We start from the raw sequence: 19,728 nt of genomic DNA, 5'->3' as shown, positions 1-19,728 counted from the left end.
GTTATGATTTTTGTTACCACATCAGGGAAGAGCTTTTCTCATCAATTAGCCAACTTTTGGACCTGTGAAACTTTCAGTGTGATTCTGGCATCATGGTTCATTTTCTTACGTGCTTCATGGCTTGCAAAAGAGGAATACTGATTTGGCTGTTCCTGTGCCATCCACATCTGTGAAATGGGAAGCCAAGAAAACGTCACAAAATGAAGATCCAAAATGCAGATACAATATCTAATTTTAAACTGATTGTGAAAAAAACAACTATCTGATGTAGAATACCATCATTGGTGACTTTTCACTGTTTAATATCCCAACATACTGAATCGCATCTGGAAGTTAGATGCATTGAAGAATACATTTGTAGAATCTGAGCCCAAACAACCATGTTTTTACTGTGCTTGAGCCCCAGATTTATCTTCCTCCTTTACTCAGGTCCAAAGCTTTACTCTCTCACTGCCACTAGCTATTTTGCTGCTGCTGTTTGCTCATGTGGATCTTATTTATTGTTTGACAGAAACTAAAAATGCAGTTCAGAAAATGCTTTACCAAGAGTAATTTGTTCCCAGCAAGACCTTTTTAGCTACACAGTAACATGAAAGCATCAAAGTGCCAGGAGAACTTTTTAAAAATAAACTGCCCTGATGCTAAAATAAGCTTTAATTGATTGAGCATAGCACTGAGCCTGACAATCTGAACCATTTGTTATTATTTTTCCTTTCAAACTTCAGCTTCATGTGATTTAAAGTGACTGAATTACAGTTCCCACATACCTTCCTACCCACACTGCATGAAAAAAACCCCATACATAAACTTCTTAGCTCCAGAGGAGCTGCTGGATACACCTGGAAGAAAATAAAAAAGCTGATTGAAAATTAAGTTTAAATAAAGATGATGATGATGGGTACGTTCTGCAAAAAAAACCCTATTCTGGCTAAATGCCATGCTGTGCTTCCCTTTCCTCAGAGGAGAGCTCTCCTGGGGATGTCTCTCCCTGTCAAAGGCATTTCTTTAATGCCTGCTTGTAGAGCACTGGATCCCGTAGGCCAGATGCTGTCACAACTCCCTGCACTGGAGATTAATAATAGGCTGTGGGTGAACTACCACTCTGTCTTCCCTATTTTAGGTTTTTAAAGAAAAAACACAACCGAGTGGCTGTACTATCTGTCAACTATTTTAAATAAATAACCTGTTGCAGCTCTAGCAAAAGGTCAACACCACTACCAAAGACTGCTGATAAATGTGCAAAACTTTCTGGCCGATGGAAAGGAGGCTGGACTGGCGGTCCTACGCTAGAGAGAAGTAAGCACTGGAAGTAGGTGGAATATAGCAAATGTCAATGCGATCAGTTATGGGGTTTCTTCTTGGCAGTGTGTTGTGGAGGACGCAAGTCTGGTCAGACACTCATTAGTGATAACTAGCGATTCTTTTAAAAGTATGTCAGCCGTGCTTGTGGCATGTTTGGTTGCGTAAGCACGGAAAGCACGGATCAATACCTTCAGCCTGGGGAGTGGTTTTAGACTCATGCCAGTGTAATGGGGCTCACGGGTCATGAGTAGCTGCAGTTTCCCCAAGGGCTATGCCGTGTTCAGGTCAGAACAACTCCCAAGCTAGCCCCAAGCTTTGGCTGAGTTTAAGATCTCGCTGTAAGTCCTTATCTGAATCGTAGCCCTGGACAATTCATTGCAGCCAAGAGCCAAACAAAGATTTTTATTTAACTCTCAAAATTTCAAGAGGAGGAAGATGCTTAAACACCCTTTTGGCTGCCCTTTGGGCCCTCAATCTCCGTGCCCATGTCAGCACTGCCTGTGATAGTGCTGTGACATTTACGTTCACAGAGCCAGCAAAGCTCAAACTGCTGGTAGAGGTTAGGGGTGATCCAGGCCCTGTCTACAGATGAGTTTCTCCGTCGGGGTGGCTGGCTGTCCCCTCGGGACTCCTAGACTTGTTTATCAGCAAAAAAGACCATCGTCACCTTGGGTTGGCATCCTAGTGTATGTTTGCAAACTGAGCAGGTTGCATGCTATCAAGCAGCACCTCTAAATTGCAATTCCTGCTCTCTGTCAAAGGGGCTAATAAATCCCTCTTTCACCTTTCCTTCTTGCGTGCTTAAATTATAAATTCTCATGGAAAGAACTCTGCTAATGCCCAGCCGCAGTGTCTAACACAGTCCTGTTCCAGGAGTGGTCTCTATTTGCTACCCTAATACAGATAAACATGACCCAGGAATTCATGGCAGATCGCAGATCCAAAGGAAGGAATTTGAAAGGGTCGCCAGTTTTATTAATAGCCATCTCTGTAACCACACGCAGGTCAGACCGGACACTGTGAAGAGCTTAAAAGCTGAATCCACGCTATCACAGGAGGGGCAGAAAGATGTGCCTAGTCACAGTACTGTAGGGATAGAGATTTCTTTCTTCAGGTTTGGTTGCCCAGATTTCCAGTGAGCACTTCCACAGTGCCAGAAGAGCGAAATAAAATGTATTTCAGGAAGAGTGGGGATTTTTGAAGACCGCAGAAGCCAGCTGGATTTTTTTTTAATTTATAATTTTTGTCATGGACTGAACTAAGCATGGACTAGCATGGACTATTTATAAAATCATGATGCATCTGAAAACATATTGGCTTTGCCTAGAAGAGTAGCTCAGATAAACTGGTAGACTGCCCAAGCCAACACTTGTTGCCTACAGTGTATAGTTAGTAATGTAATCAGTGCTGTAGGAGGACATCATGAAGAATGGTTTGAAAGTTGAATGTCTGGACTGCTTGAAAGTTCATGTGAATTGAAGCTGATGGTTAATTCAAGAGGAATATACTTCATTCCTTCGAAAGCAAAATCACTTCAGAACTGTTGTAAAAAGGCAAAGGTAACTTTCCCTAAATCATTTTCTGTAATAGGTGTCTGCTATATCTTGATTATAAGCATAGTGTAAAATTTTTGAAATACTTAATTAGCTGATTATTCAGAGGAATATTTTCTTTTTCATATTTACCCCCATTCTGATTAGTCCTACTCACTGGCACAGCAAAATGTATTCCAAGATCAGATTCATTGTCTCTGTGAATTAAATCTAACTTTATATGCTATATTATAGTTTTTTTAATTCTCTCAGATTAACATTTTTATTTTTGCTGTAAAAATGTATTGTTAAAATAGTGAAATAGTTATTAATTGGGTTTTTCAGCATTAGATAACGTGTGATCCTTATTCTGACCGTAGGAAATATTTGTTCATTGTAGTGTTAATGCTAGAATATTTTCAGCGAAATGAAGTATCAAAACTTTCAACTGCCGTTAAACTTGTAAAGTGAGTGCCACTGACTGCAGCACTTTCCAGGCTTTCACCAGAAGCTTATAAGTTTGGTTTTGATGAACTAGGTGGGAGTTATGACTTGCTTGGGGTAGAGGGAGGATGATGTTCCTATTCTGAGAGCAAGTGTCGGCCATGGCCCCGCCATGGTTCTGCCAACATCTCAGTCCTCTTGATTTGGTGCTAAATCCAGGGCTCCCATGCAGTGCTCCGAAATCAAACTAATGCTTTTAACAGATGATCCCTGTAAAAGCAATTTGGCCCTGTTTCTTTTTCCCTGCAGAGAAACTGAGCTTCCATGGTTCTCAATTATTTGCAGGGTTGTTGTGAGCCTGTACAGGATCATAACAATCACGCTAAATTTCCTATATTTTTGAGTCTGGAAACGCCACTGGGGAAGCAAGGCTGTCCCTAGCATTGAGCCCAGCTTAGTTTTGCACTTTGCTATACGTTTTAGCAAGCCCTGCTATGAGGAACTGTTAATAGTAAATGTACAGCACCATAGCCATGGCAGCCTCTGCATTAGAGCTTCCTATCAGCGGGAGGAAGACCTCGTTTCTTTTCCAACAGAGATGGTCTCAGCAGTGTAAAAAAGGGATATTTCATGCACTGGGTCATTTCTTCCCCAGTGCCTATGTGATCCATAATTGGAAGGAAACTGGTCATGATTCAACAGATGATGTAACGTATATCCAGTGTACACACCGTGTGCTATCTTCAGGACACTTCCTCCCATTCAGGCAGCTCCACAGGTAGGAGGCCTGGTGCCAAATTAGCCGTTGTCATCTCCTCGTGGCTTAGCCCAACTCAGGAGGAAATAAATGTTTACATCTTAGTTGATTCCTTTCAGCTTCCTTTTATATTCCAGTTTAAGACATATGGATTTGTGGCAGTGATGGGGGACTAGACATCGTGTTAAACACTAGATTATGCTAATAAATTTATGTTTTATATTTGCAAAATAATTAATATTGATAAGCATATGTTTATGAGTGTCATACTCAGCAGAACCTTCCAGGCATATACCTATGTGCCAGTGCTTTGCAGAATCAGGGATCTAGCAGTTAACACAGGCATCCTGGAAACTGTAAATAGACTTGATTTAATTTTAATTTAGGGGAAAAAATAGATACTTGAATGAGATGTAAAAAGTGTTTTACTAAAACATTTTACAGCCCATAGTATTCTGCTATGCTGTGTGTGAAGTTCTTTAATCTGCCTAACAGTTATGAAGAGGAGTGGAGAGTGGCTGAGCAGGCAGGGAGAGAAAAAGTCCTGAAGGGGAATGTGAAGCATGTTTTGCTTTACTCTGAACCTGTAAAATACTGTGAGTTTAACATGTTCAGTTATGTATACCGTGATTTAAACAACCAACAGACAGATCCTGCTATCCGAGACACTAAATGCCCTTGCTTTCAGCTGAAATTAGAGTGCATAATCAGTCAAACACTGATTCAAATGACAGGTTCAGTGAAAGGGACTTAAGGAAATTCCCAAACAGACCTGCCCATCAGAAGGATTTTTTCTGTTTCATTTGCATTAAAAAATAAACTGCAGCTTAGAAATAAGGGCTGCATATTGTCCTTTCAGCAGAGAGAGAGATGTGCTTGTGCATGAGAGAAGTAGAGTCTGACTCCTACCAGGTTTTGTCCTTTTGCTTTCCTTGTGTGGAGCTTCACAAACATGGTCTTGGTGGTTAGCCAAGATTTCTTTGTCTTTGAGATTCAATTTTAACTTTTTTTTTTTTTTTTAATTCAGTTCTTCTTCATTTGGACTTGAGAGCAAACGATGAACTCCCATTGGAGGGTATTACTGTCTGGAGCATATTCATGTTTGTGTTCGAGGGCTCAGAGTCTCACTGGAGGAGTTTCTTGTGATAGATTATCTCTGATGATATTTATCAAGCAGCTCACATACAACAAGTAAAGGCCAGCAATGTGAAAGACAGACTGCTTCTGGCAGCTTCATATTATGACAGACTATGAGCAGTTCCATTTTGCCACTTTTGCTTTAGCCTCTGAAGTCTATACTCCAAGAAACAATATAGAATACCCTTTCTGAGCTTGTGTGTATTATGCAGCTTATCCATCTCTCTCTCACCATCTCATAAGAGGTATTTTGAGTGGCTGATACTAGTTAAGTGATACTTGACCCTCTGGTGATGGAAGAGATCTTATTTACTGGGTTCCCGTGCTCTGGCATGATGCTAACTGGAGTATAGCGTGATGTGGCCTGGACTCCCTGTATATTACCAGTGTCATTGTAGCTACATTGCCCGTTGCAGGGTCAATGCCTGCGTGACTAGCAGTCAATGCCGTACACAGCACCTGAGGCCCAGTCACGCCCAGCAAATCCGTGTTTGCAACACAACTTACTGAAATGTCCTTTTCCCCAGGCCCTTCTCAAAATCTGGAGGGGCTCTTTTGTTGCCCGTTGCTTGCTTAATTGCAGGGTGTAAAATCATTAAAACAAATTTAAATTGTTCTCTGCAGAGGCCTGATGCTTTCAAGGAGGCCTGTAGTTGACAAGTCAAACTCTCAAAGGGTCCCTGGGAAGGAGTGCTGGCATTGCTCACTCAGCCCTTCTGCATGCACCATGTGACTATTTTCACTCACAACAAACATTGCAGGCAACCCTAGCGTCCTTTGAAATTTTTTCGGTAGACATCCTATTGCTTTATGCATGCACAGAGCTGCTCTGCTCCCAGTTCTGCAGTGTTATTGTAGTACTCGGCTGAAGGCAGCAAACAGATTTCTGTTACATATGACATAAGGAACGGTGTCTGCACAAGATCTGGCACAGAAAAACCTCTTCACTTGTAATATGTATCTTTGTACTTTGTTTTTTGCTTTAGGCGTGCAGCTCTCCTGCACATGGGCCTCTCAGGTGCTGTATCTTCTGGCCAGCTCCGATATAGCACAGAAGGATGAGAGGACACAGAAAATCAAAGAGAGTACATGGCGCTTCCAGGCTGTTTACTGCAGCTTAGGCTGACCATCAGTCCAGGAGAAAATTATCTGCTAGGCTCATGAGTTTGGTGCACTACAGTACAGATACCTCAAGAAAAAATAACTTTGAATGGAGGGGAATAGAGTAAGAAAGGTTGAAAGTGTTTTCACCAAAACCTAAGCGATACTAAAATCTGCAAAACTGGCATCACACCCATAGAAGGTCACAAGTAGCCAAATTCTGCTCTCTGATACTTTGCTGTTATTGTAAAATAACTCCAGGAGCAATTGAGACAAATTTCTTAGAGAGGATTTTCAAAGCTATCAGTAAAAATCCAGTAAATCAAAGCATTAAGTACCTTTTCCTTCACATCTGCCCTTACAGGCCTTACCTCTCAGCTTCCCCATACAAATCTGCCAGTGTAGTATCTTGGGTCCCAACCTGGGATTTCTGATGGCCACACTGCTTTTCCTGTTACTGAGAAGTGTATGCAGTTAGATCCATCTAAATGGTACGGTTCCTATATGGAAACACTCTTGTATTATATGGGCTTACATGAACTGATTGTTAAAAGAAACATATTTGGCCCTAGAGCTGATGACTTTGACAAGAGGGAATCAAACTGCTTTTGCTATTTAACTTGCAGTCCCTGGTATTTGTATTAGTCCCAGTACAGTACAAATGAGTACATCCAACTCAGTTATTTTTCTAACCAAAATATTGTTTTTCTTCCCCCGATTCAGAAAGACCCTGAACCACAAAATGGTGGGACAGCATTTCCAAGGAAGTATCTGTATGTCTTTGTCCTTTTCTTCTACTTTTCCCTGTGTATCCATCACTGGCCACTATCCGGGACAAGCCAGTGGGCTGGATAATCTTTGATCTGACCTGGGGTGACCACACTTTTTATATGCACAGGTGATAACTGAAGCATTTAGCAGGGTTCAATGCACATGTGGGAGCTTTGGAAGGGACTGAAGAAGGACGAGGCTGGATCCCTACACCTTCTCTGCAAAGTCAAGGGTGTCTGAAGGGCTGCAGGAGTTCAGGGTGACGAGGTTCCTACCTTAAACGCTTTTGATACTTTTGTTGCTTAAAATTAGGTAAGGCAAAGCCTGCTTTAGCCCTTGATTGTCTTTCCTGAATTGCTGTAGGTCATGCTGAGGACTAGCCCTGGCAACAGGAACTGGGTTGAAAGGGTTACACAAAGTTACCTTTGGCCCTTCTTCCCATGCAGCACCAATTACAGCTGAGACAAAGTGCAGAAACAGTCCCTGTTTGCTGCTTTGCACAGCTGGGCTGCTGGCACAGTAGAACATTTTGCATATGCTGATTTAACTGTTGGAAAATTTATTCACAAAAAAATCTTCCCATTCTCTTAGACAAAGGGGTTTTTTTTTCCACATTTTGTCGTAAAAATCCTTTTCCCATCTGTTATTGGGGCAAAACAACCTCCTAGTCAGGACGTTTCATTCATGGATAAAGCTTTCATTGGAGCTTGTTTTAAGAAGCTAAGGGTTGGGGGCAGATCTTGCTCACAGTGAAATCGGCAACAAAACTCCCATTGATTTCCCTGTGAGCTGAATTGAGCCTCTCCTGACAATGGAGAGATTTTTAGAGGAGTTATGATGGCCGTGGACAAGGTCTTGTTGCTTTGCCCTTTCAAAAGAGAACTGTTTCTGGTGGAGGAACAATCGGAATATTTGTCTCTTTAAATGAATGGTTCTTAGAGCCTGCACTGAGAGGCAGTCTCCCTCTCTGCGACTGTGAGGCTACTCAGAGCCTCCAATAAATCAGCATGCAGGAACTGAGAGCTCTGTCCTTGAAGAGATGCACAGTGACCTTGCTTATGCTTGCTCTGGAGGAATAACCAGGGGAAATATAGGAGCCCAAATAGTGAGCGGTCTATGACTACAGGCACTGCATTCTGCATGCAAATGCTACAGTACCGAAGGCACGGTACGGACGGCACGCTGCTATACAAAATGCAGCTTTCCTGCTAGCCTGACCAGATTGCTGCTGTTGTTTTTTGCAGGGGACTGAATGAATTCCTCATGATCGTTACATGCTTGTTCAATAATAGCACACCCCAGTCACGTCTCCTTGCAAGCACATTTTGTTGGAATCACTGAGCAGAAGCAAAGAAGAGCTGACGACTATGTGTTTCCAACGCGGGTTGCAGGAGCCCTGTGTTTGCCATTGGCTGCAGTTTTCTGGTTTATTTGCAGCTTCCCCCATCTGGAATATGAAAATGGGATTGAAGTAGATAATTGCTAGCAGCGGGTTTTCAAGAGAGGCTTAGAGGGAACAGAATGCCTCTTGCACAGCACAGGCTGCCTGCGCTGAAAGAGCTCTGAGAGATGATTTTAGATGTTACCCACGTCTGAATCTCCTGGAAACTTTACCGTGGAAGCAAGCCATTGCGCACAATCCTGGAGCTAACATCCAAAAGGGGCAAGGAAGGGGCAGAAGGGCCAAACGATGGAATACCTTGTCCTTGGATTGCTCAGAGAAAAGCCAGCAAGCGTTCCCCTCCGCTTCCCAGCATGAAGGTGACAACGAACTGAATTTTACCCAGCAGAGCTTCAGTGGCTTTTAATAAGGATGGGATACACTGACCCTTCCTCAAGCAGGGATTTGCTGGGAAACAGAACTTTGTTCTTCATATTCATCTGCGCCTTTGCCGTGGTCACCTTGCTGCAGCAGATCCTCTATGGGAGAAACTATCTCAAAAGGTAAGGGGGGATTTGAGGGAATAGGAAAAGTTGTCTGATCGGACTGAATGGAGACAGAGATCCAGCCATACCATTATACTGGTTCAAACCACTTTTCGGTGTTGTGCTGACAATATTAATATCTTGTCAATCCAGGAAGGTGCATCCAGCATCAGTAATGTCTGTTAGATTATTAATAAAGGAGAATGTTAGGCAGAATATAATGATTTTTGTGTTTCTTAGATTGTGTTTTAATCCTCAGCTGTTGCAAAAATCTAGGTCTTAAACTTAAGACTTAGACGGACTTGTACCACCTGAGTATTTGCCCCTGATCAGACCCTGCCATACAGACTTTTCATCCTGTGTAAGTTCAAACTGAAATGTCCTGAGAGGTTGAATTAAGGTAGCGTGCTCATTGTCTAAACTTTAATGTCTTTAGAAACAAACATGCGGATGCAATTCCTAAAATCAAAGTGGCAATATTAGTGTTCCAAATAATGGAGAGAACACTTTATTTTTTCACTGCGGTATTCTCATTAATTACTGCTGAGACTGCTTTGTTGTAAAGCACATCAGTCTTTGATCTGAAAATGGTACTGCTCTTTTTATGGCAAACACCAGTGGGGATCTTCAAGTGTTTAACCTTGACCTGTGCAGAGTTTATTTTACTTAAATCTAGCTTAAGGTGTTACAGCTTGTATGATTTTATAAAGGGGAATGTTTCTCTTACATGCTTTGAGGTAAGTGGGTTTCAGTAGCGTAGGCAGCTGCTGTGGAATTTTTTATTGGAATTTAGCTGCATTTTGCCAGAAGAGATCAATGGTTTGGTTCTTGCCTGATTTGCAACTCAGGTAGTTGTTTGCCTTGTGCCAAGAGCAAGCAAAATGCTGACAAATCAGCAAATGTTTCTCACTGGGGGGGGAACAGCAAGCATGATACTAATATGTATAGACAGGAGTGTTGTAGTTTTTCCACAGAGCAATTTGTATGCCTTGTTTAGCAGTGAGGCCTTGGCTGGGGGACTCCGTCTGGTTTTGGGCACCTTACTTCCAGAAAGATGTGACTCAGTTGGAAGGAGCCAAAGGAAAGCAGCAAGAATGAGCAGAGGTGTAGAAAACATGTGTTTGTCTGGCTTGGAGAAAATTGAGGGGAGATACGATAACTGTCTTGAAACACCCAAACTATTTCTGCCAAGAGGAAGGTAATAAACACATCCCCATGAAGACTCATGAGATGGCAAGAAGTCATGGGCTTAAGTTGCAGCAGGAAAAATTTGGCTTTGACCATGAAGGGGAACTTTTAAAGAATAAGGCTACCTGAGGAGGTATAAAATCTCCATCTTTGGGGGCTTCAGGAACCTGTTAGGTAGACGAGAGTGGTACTGAGCTGCCTTGGTGTTGAGAGGATGACTTTATGACCGGTTCAGGTCTCATCTTGCCTTATTTTCTCAGTTTTTCCCATTTGTCCTAAAGGCCTCGCAGTCCTGCCAATACTTGTTTTTCTAAGTTGAAATGACTGTGACAGGATTACAGCAATGAAAAATAAGTCCAAAGTATAGATTGAAATGAAAAATAGCAAAGTAAAGATAAAATGGTGAGAAGGTGCAACTAAAACTCTTCCACTGAGTGATCTCTGTGGCCAGTCTCTGTCCTGCTTCGTGCCCTGGGAGATGCTTCTGTCATCAGTGGGCTGCAGGGAATGCAAAAAAGGGTGACGTCCGATTCCTGGGCTTGCTAGGAGAAAGTCTGGTTCTGAGCACTCTGCCATCAAAGGGGCTCAAGCAGGGAGATGTGCATAGATTTTGTCACTTTGACTGGAAAACACTGTTTATTTATTTTTTTTATTCCAGCTTGTAATGATTTGTTTCTTTTCCTTTTTTTTTTTTATCACATGAAAGAGTCTCAAAGAGGGTTCCCCCCCACTCAGTGCAGGGAAAAAGCGCTTTGACTCCTTTCTGCTGGGAAGTGGTAGTTCCCATCTTTCATGGCAATAAAAATGCAGAATGTGGCAGTCTCAGGCTGTCAGTTATTAATGATAGAAAGGTGATTTACATAGCAGCCTACGTCGTTACCATAATATTATCATGAAGGTACTTTTTCACTTTTTCTTTTCCTCTCTCACTCTCATGCCCTGCAGTACTTTATGGTGACCATTCCCGGGCAGTTTGATCGCCAATCCGCTCCGTGCAGGGGTAGCTGTAACCTTTAATTACTTTTCTTTCACAAACCTCCGGTGTTAAGTCGCCTGTTAGAAGCTGATGCCGGCTGTGAGGTACCTTGGACATGTTATAGCTTGCACCTCCAGGAACCACAGTGGAGCTGGTGGTTTTGGAGAGCATCCTTGCAGAGGGGAAGTGGGATATTTATAGCTTTGGTGCCACTTGCCAAGCTGGAGCTTGGGGACGCTGCCTAATCCTAAAGCCATTTACTCGCTAGGATTCAACATGCTGCTTGTTTTACGATAGCCTTTGCTTGCATCCCAACATCTGCAACAGTAACAGGCCTCTGGGCCTCTTCCCAAGGCAGCGGGAAGAAATTCCCTCGTGTATTTAGAGAAACCTGAAAACTGCCCTGAAGTGCTATTCCAGTAAATGTATAATGCATTTAAGCCTAAATATAACACAGGGCTAGCTTGTTTCTCTGCAAGAAGATGGTGGAAATGGGTAAAGGCCAGCAAGGCAGGGGGAATCTGACCTAAAACAAGCAGCTTGGGCACAACGCAGGGGACAGCATAGACTAGGGACTGGTCCCAATAAGTGGTGTGGACAGAAGCACCCTTTTCTGGGAGAAAGATGGAAAAGTTAGCTATATGGCTGTAAGCTTGCCCTTACAAGCAGGGAATGGGTTGGTTTTATTGCTATAAAAACCCACCTGAAGCTGTCCACGGAGGGTGCCATGAAGGCTCATGGTCCTGCGTTTGCCCACGGACATGTTCCCAAAGCCTGGCTGTGGGGATGGCAGGTCTGCAGGCAGGAGAGGATGCTCCAGGAAATAAACTCTGCTCAGTCAAATTTGATAAGGGGCCCAGCCTCTGGTCAAGTCCTCTCTTCCCCTTAATGAGCTATTAATGAGCTTCTGGCATTGCTGGAAGAAGGGGAGAATGTAGAGATTGAATTTCTAGGTATTCACATATTTTTCACCCACCACATAACGTTCTCTGCTCCTTCCCCTGCTGTTTTGTACCGTGTCATTGGAAAGCAGAATCCTGCCCACCTTTTTTTTTCCCTTTTTCAGTTTTCCCCCAAGTGGGATGGATGTGGGTGCTCTCAGCAAGGCCAATACCTCGTCCCCATAGTAGCAGCTAAAGTCCTAACATGAGAGTTAAACTGCAAGCTGGAGAATGACATCGGGAAGCTCTGGTCTCTGTAGCTCCTGATCCTGAGTAAAAAGGATGATAAAATGAGATATAATTAAGGGACTCTAATACGGTTCTCTGGGGTAATTATTTTTATTTTAGGATTAATGTGATGATTAAACATCTGCTGCATTGATCTGCTAAAGTAGGTTAAATGCTGTGGACTTCTGCTTAAATCCAGAGCTGCCGCTTGCTTTTGTATTGACTCATCTTTCCAGCGCTCGGCTTTCAGCTGAATTTTCTTTTGAATCAGATGCTCAGCTGAGGGCTGGCCTTTTTTTGTGAGCTTTTGTTTGGCCAGCAGGGAATAATCCTGGATCACATCGGGAAACTGCCACTACAGTAAAAAACGTTGACATGGTCCCTGTCTTGAGCTCCCAACTTGTAGCATGGGAGAGATCAATAGGACGGTCCTTGCTTGCTTTGGCAAGGGAAAAATATCACAGCAATACTTTGCTATATACTGATATTCTATTGGCAGGGAATTCACTAAATACTGTTTTTTTAACAGCCTGACTTCTGCACAGGGTGAGAGTCAGCTGAAGAAGGGAATCTGCCCCTTTATTTTTTTTTTTCAGCCACGTGAGGAGAACACATTTTCAAAGCTATTAAAGACTTTGAACAAAGATTATCTTGGGGTCTGTCAGAGGGGGCACATGCAATAACTCAAAGAATCACACAGCAAGAAACAGCAAACCTTCCCATGCAGGGAAGCTTTACATCTTTTAAATGAGAATAAAACATCACTCCTATGTGTGTGTACCCTATAATTAATATAAAACTCTCGTAAGTTGAGATTATACCACCATTTTGGTATTTCTGAAGCAGCTTTTATTCAACAGTTGCAAATCAATCCCCAGACATCTTTACCCCTTTCCTCACCCGCATAAAAAAGACAGCTTATGATCATTTTTTGCACAGCATGGGCAAATAAGGAATAAACCACAGAAGATAAACCTGGACTACACCTTGAGAGATCATTTAGTACTGTGCTATAAGACAAGATCATATCTTACTTACACCAGCGACAGCAGTAGTTGTGATGTGGACACGGAGGCTGCATGTGGCCTGAGTTGTGTTTTGTTCTAGGCTGGGCTCTTGAGGAACTACAGCCAACTCATGTCAGTTGAGAGCTCCTGCCCCATATCTGGCATGTGCTCCTCTGGCCTGTTCATAACACCCTCTGAAGATGTTAACTGTAACCTAAGACCATCTATTCCAGTATTAAAAGTCTCTTTCCATGTAAATATTTTTCCCAAGAGACGTAAGCTGAAGGTCACCTAGTGAGTCATCTCTCTAACACACAGCTCTGTGCCCCCTCGGTTTCTAACCAGAGTGAAATATTATCCCAGCAAAATGACATGCGACCCGTGAGTCACCTTGCTGAATCCCTGATGGGGTTGCAGAGCCGATCTTGGTTTTGGTCGGTTTTCTTCAGAGAAGAGCACTGGAAGCTTCAGGAGACAGCAAAGTCTTGAAGCTATATACACCAGTAGGTGTATGTATGGGATATGGCCATCACCTTAAAGTGACCGGATCTAGTCTAGCGTCGCAGGAGAAGCTGAGACTCCAGCCATGCTACACGGTATTCCCAAGCGCATTTCAAGGGGATGGGGACTGGGGGGCTGGCACCCCCATCGTGCCTAACTAACCTTTCAAAGACAAGGAGCTGAACCAGCTCCCCGAGAGATCAGAGGAGCACTGGAGCCTGTGCTGGGGGAGAGATGGCAATGGGCCGGAGGAGGCAGAACAAACAGCGAGCTGATAGATTAACTCAGCTGCCTGCAAAGTCATCCCCCGCTGGTCATTCCATTCCCTTTCTCATTGCTGCTGTTGGTTGCTTTACATAACGCTCCTGCCTCCCCACATCAAAAAAAAGGAGAGAGCTCACAAGTACGTGGCATGTGAATTAAAGCTCTGCAAAACTTTGCAAACAATCACAGCTCTGTCACAGGCTGCAACAGAGACTTTTATTGAGAGCAGTGTCCCAAAACCAAAATCTTACCTTCTGCTACCTGGAGTTTTTTTCTCACTCATAATTTTCATTTACTTTTAAAGGAAAGCATCACGTGGCTGAAGTTTTAGTACCAGAGCATGGAGGTATGTTATTTCCTCTCTTGAGCTCACTGGCAGTGCTCTATGTCTCTGATGCAGAAAACAGGCAGGGTTTGAATCCCTGCTCCCGCTAGACTTGCTTTATTTCTAGCATTGTTGTGTTGCACCTCTGCTGTTAAGATGGCAAAAACACCTGCTGATCTAGTCTGTGAATTGCCAGTCCTTCTCCATTCCCAAGATCACAGTAAATTAAGGTAATTAAAGTCAGTTATTTCAATATTTTACATGTGCAAACTGCATTATCCTGAGCATGTCATTCCCTGGTATGTTACACCATGGTCCTTCCTGAGCTCAAACCATGGGGAATGTGAGTCACTACAGAGTGACATACAGACACTTGCCCTTTTCGCTGTGGCCACCCGGCAGTCCCTAATCCGGTTCCCATAAGCCCACCCCGCACAGGAGTCATTGGTTTGCCTAGGGTTTGAATCATGTTGGGCTGTGGGAGCTCTGCAGAAGCTTCTTGCCCTGGAGTGGTGAATTATAGGTGTCCTGTTTACCAGCCAAAAGGTGGCCATTATCCTCACTGATTAATACAGAGACAATTAAATCCTAATTCTAATTCACATAATACCCAGTAGCAGCTTGCTTCAGTCTTTGTTGTACAGGGATCTAGGCCTACTTCTGTCCATTCAAACAGCTCTTTTTGAATATTTGGCTGAATATCTAGCCTAACTCTGCTTTCTGCACTTTACACAGATCCATTGCCTCTGTATGACAAAGTAATGGTTGAGTTTTGCCAATGCCCAGCATTCAACACCTGTGAATCAAAGCCCTTTCATCCCAAGTGGTTTAAACCCCGTGACATTTCTTTCAAAAACATCTCTGTTATAACCTGCCATCAACTTGGTTTATGTCATTTTGAAAAAATTGGCTGTTTGCTCTTTATGTGTATGGGCAGGTTCAAAGTTCAGTCTTACCTACATTTGTAGAAAGCCAAATCAAGAACCCAGTCTTCTTGTTTTGAGTTGTGCGACACCTGTGTCCCCCACAACCCCAGCTGTGAGCAATCACATCTGTGACTGCTGACCTCTATGGCCAGTGTTGCAGACCTCCTGGTAATTTGGTCTTTTATTTTTGCCCTGATTGGAGTTTCCTGATCGTTCTTACACTTGCTGAATTTGGTTCAGACATAATCGCTGTGCAAAGCTTTGTATTTTCTTAGTTTCGCTGTGCCTCATTCTTACCCTTGATTGCTTTTTCATTTCATTTCTCATTTTTTAATTCAAGTGTTTTCATTGCTCAGCAGTCCATGCCTCCCTCAGGCAAATTGTGGACTTAACCTCTCATTTTTCTGAGGCATCCTTGGCCTCCGTTGCTTGCATCCATTTTGCTTTTTCACCAGCCCTGCAGATAGTCCACATCCTCTTTATTTATTTAGTTTTATGCTTTAGTTCTCATGATGAAAACCTTAAAAGCAATCTCTGTCACTGGTAGTTTCACGGCACATTCCATAAGAACAAATACAGCCAAGGCTAGGCTTTTCACAGTCCCAGTTGAAAATCTTGGACAGTCAACAGTTTGGAGGGTTTGCATAAATGGTAGGAGGAGATTGCTCCCTCCACTTCTATGCATGGAGAGAGGGAGTATTGCCTGCTCCTGTGGCTGATACTGAGTACAGACACATTGACTCCAAATAGCTTATCGTCTTCAACATGAGTCCTCAGTGCAATTGGGGCTCTGTGGGTATGTTTACATCGGAGAATATAGTGCAGTGTAGGGACGCTTGACCTGGTGCCAAATATATTAGTTTTGGAAACATGAGATGCAAAGCAATTAGCTCACTCTGATCTCTAAAGCTATGGTGAGATTGCTTGTGGTACCTATGCTGCGTCAGGTATCTTTGCACTGAGCGACTGCCTCAAATGTCAGAATTTGCTGGTATCTTTCTTAGAATATTTGGGATTTCCTGTGAGCCTCTGTGCTTGGGGCTTGATTGGCTTTTTTTCTTGAAAAGTTCACAGCCTGCCTCAATATCAACTCATTCTGTTGTGGGTCTTGTGTTGCCCCTAATTATTACAAATAACAATATTTTAATTATGAATAATTATCACAAATAGAATTGCTACAGATTATCTATTACTCCTTGGATGTTTATCTTCCAGCCACAGATGAGAAAAGGAGAGATTGTATTGTTTTGAAAGGTATCCTGTGATGTCCTTGATGTCCTACTTAACACTTTGTCCTGTTTAAGCAGACTAGTTGAATGTTGGTGTTGAATCTATTTTATCTTTCTTGGGAAGTGGTTTTAGATCAGGTTTTTCAGATGTTGCGAGTGAATATCCGATACAAGGTTTAACCCAAACGTGAAATGTGCTCCATGAAACAAAGCTTTTTTTCTGTATAACAGTGGTTATAATCCAGAAGCTTCCCACCTATGTTTCCAATTTTGCATTTTGTGCTAGTCAAAATATACTCCTCCACCACTTTATTACTACCATTTCCCTCTAACATGTAGAGCCAAGCTTGTCCCTGGTGCAGTATTGTATGGCCACGTGTGTGTTGTAACCAGACGTCCCCCTTTTCCACATTCTCCATCCATATTTTGTTTTTCACGGGACCCATATTATTTCATTTCTTCTTTTTGTTGTGAATGTACCATTCATGCTCTCCCACATATTTTCAAAACCTTTTCTAAGGGTTTTCTCCCAATAAGATAGCAAGCAATCAGCTCAGCAGTTACCCACTGTCAGTCAACTTGCAAAGCCATAGGTCGTTGAGGCAAAGATTGGTCTCTGTTAATGCAGTGAGCAGAAGTGCGTACGTGTATGTATCCAGACTAAAACTTGCATTTTGCTAATTTTACTGGAGAAATAAGTATTTTTCTAAACTGGACTGCTCGGATTCAACTCTGCTTCCGGTGAATGCAAACATGAGTTTTATTATGGACTCACATAAGAAGGGCGACATCTTGCTCAAGTACATGACTTGGTCCCTGAAATGTTTTATTTCTTTGTGCTGTACCTGGTAGGGTTATGCCCATGGATTCTCCACTGAAAGAGGCCACGCACACATGGTATTTTTCTGGCATTATAGCACAGGTGAATTGGTCCTGGACTGCTACAGGCAGATTTATATTTCTTTCTTTCATCTGTGCTGGGTCTTTCTAGATTGCTGTGCCTTGAATATTTATTTCAAAATGGATTGGAGTGATTGAAGTGATATTAAACTATTCAAGTAAGCATTTGCCTTTCTCTTGTCATCTAGCTTTATTGTCTTCAGGGACTTAGTCTGGCCCTTTTGTCAGGAAAGGGGAGTTTTTGGATGCAGAGGCTAGTCTGCCTTGACTCTGCTGGGTTGGTTTGATCTCAGCATCTCATTGTTACCTAGTGGATGCTTTACTCCTTTCGAGCCCCTCTGATATCTTTTCAAGTGCAGTGTAAATAAATTTGCTGCTTCTGGGCTGCGCAAAAAAAAACCCGGATCCTTGTTTTTTCTCCAAAACTCCTCTTACTGTTATCTCTATTGGCTCCTATGCTTGTCTTTGCTTGTGCAGCAGTCTGTCACACTGGAGGCTCCTGATATTCCCCTTTCTTACCCAACCTCCTCTTAGTCTCTGATCCATTTTAGTGAGTGTTTTCAATCACTCTCATCTGCAGGTCATTCATGCGTACCACTGTTTTCGTTTTATTTTCCAAACACCCTGTGGACACAGTGAGTCATATTTGCCTTATTTTGCAGAAAGAAGGAACTGGATCTTCAGCAAGATTAACCATCTGACTTTCCTATACCTCTGTGACATCCCTGTTAGTAGGCTAGGGGCATCACTTTCCATTTTCAAAGAGAGTAGCGCGATCATTTAACACTGAAGTCTTCAGTTCCTCCTCTCAAGGGCACAGGAATTATGAAATGGGGAAACTGAGGTACAGTGAAAGTAAGTGATTTTCCACTGACTTTAGGAAGCCTATACGTAGCCTGGACTGTCTGTTTGTCAGGGCAGGGACTGTATATGGCTTCTGTGTTTGGGTAGTATGTAACAGTGTAGTGCAGCACCATGACCGGGCCTGTAGAAATATGATTATAAAATTATTAATGATGTATACAGAATTAATGTATATACTATTAGCTTGTAACTTAAACAGGAGCTGGAGTCACAAAAGCTGGGCTTGCTGTTACCTCCTAATGGCCTCTTTGCTAGGGAGAATGCATATGGAGAAGGAATATGAGAACTGTTAGAAAGAAAGAGCAGGAAAAGTGAAGACAAGTAAGAGAGGGAGCTCAGAAAGAAAATGAAGTAATTTGCTTTGCTCTTGGGGACATTTGTATCTTCCTTTCACCCCTTCAAAGAAGGAGTCTATAGACTCCTCTGCTTCCCCTTGTTTGACCATCTGTGGTAAGCCAGCAAGCTGAGTCAGATTTTGGCTTAGTTTCACCAGTATAAAATGACATTGGTTTCTGTCTGGTTTTGCTTGCTTTTGGGTTTAGTCTGCCTCTGGTAGATGCAGGGTGGGGGTAGTGGTAGCTGTCACCTTGAAAGATGAGTGGAAATAGCCTGCTGGCTGGGACTAAATGAGATGAACTGGTGCTTTTTGGTGAATGGGTTGGCAGGTGCTCTTCTCACACCACCTGCGTGATGCCCCCATTGCCACTCAGTCCTCCAGTTACCCATAGGTGCTGCTCTCTGTGTTACTCAGCCACTTGCACCAAACTGCTCTTATGCCTTGAAAAGCATGTGGGTCTCTCCTGAATAAATTCTGCTGCATACATGTCATGGCTGGCTCTCTGATTAGAGCCCACAGAGAACCGCCAACTGTGCTTAAAGTCTTTTGGGTCTTCTCCATTTATTAGCTGTAGAATAGCTCCCTTTTAAAAGCCTTGCCTTCTTGTCTGAGCTGAATTTTCACCTTGCCTTCGCGCTTTAGAAAGGCAATGAGACACCCCTGAGGTGGGATCTCAGTGTGATGGCAGCATGGATATGAAGCTTCTTGCTGCAATCTATCCACTTGTTCATTCTCGCCTTATAGTTCAAAAACCTCATAGTTATTTGACGTCCTCTGCTATTAAAACCTCTGCTTATGCAGGAGTTGTTTCTTGTTTGGATTGTGGCAACAGGCTTTTTGCTTTGCTTCCTGCTGCTTCTTGACAGCCGGTCTTGACAAGCATTTCAGAATTACTGCTGCTTTGTTAATTTTCTGTTTTTTTCACCCCCTCCCGCTATTCTTACATTACGCCAGTGTTTATTTGACCACATACTGATTCAACATTTACAGTTACCAATTAGGATCAAAATATTGCTTTGACATTTATCTGAAACTCAAGGTCTTTATTGCTAAGACTTCCAACTTAATGGAG

General features: G+C 42.8%; 1 protein-coding gene across 2 annotated transcripts in view; it reads left to right on the top strand.

Annotated features, from left to right (window-relative positions):
• Positions 1 to 8,040: 8,040 nt before the first annotated feature.
• LOC142075432 (alpha-2,8-sialyltransferase 8E) overlaps positions 8,041 to 19,728 on the top strand; it is a 42,367-nt gene continuing 30,679 nt past the window's right edge. Inside the window, exon 1 of one of the 2 annotated variants that reach the window (XM_075136748.1) lies at positions 8,041 to 8,988. In XM_075136748.1, coding sequence (XP_074992849.1) covers positions 8,858 to 8,988 — 131 coding nt within the window. In that variant the 5' untranslated portion in view covers positions 8,041 to 8,857. The remainder of the gene's footprint in view (positions 8,989 to 19,728) is intronic. The other variant, XM_075136747.1, reaches the window with a different exon arrangement.

Source organism: Calonectris borealis, chromosome Z, assembly GCF_964195595.1.
Source record: "Calonectris borealis chromosome Z, bCalBor7.hap1.2, whole genome shotgun sequence".
Lineage (NCBI taxonomy): Eukaryota > Metazoa > Chordata > Aves > Procellariiformes > Procellariidae > Calonectris > Calonectris borealis.
The sequence above is the reverse complement of the archived record's forward strand: the minus strand, read 5'-3'. Positions and strand labels throughout refer to the sequence as shown.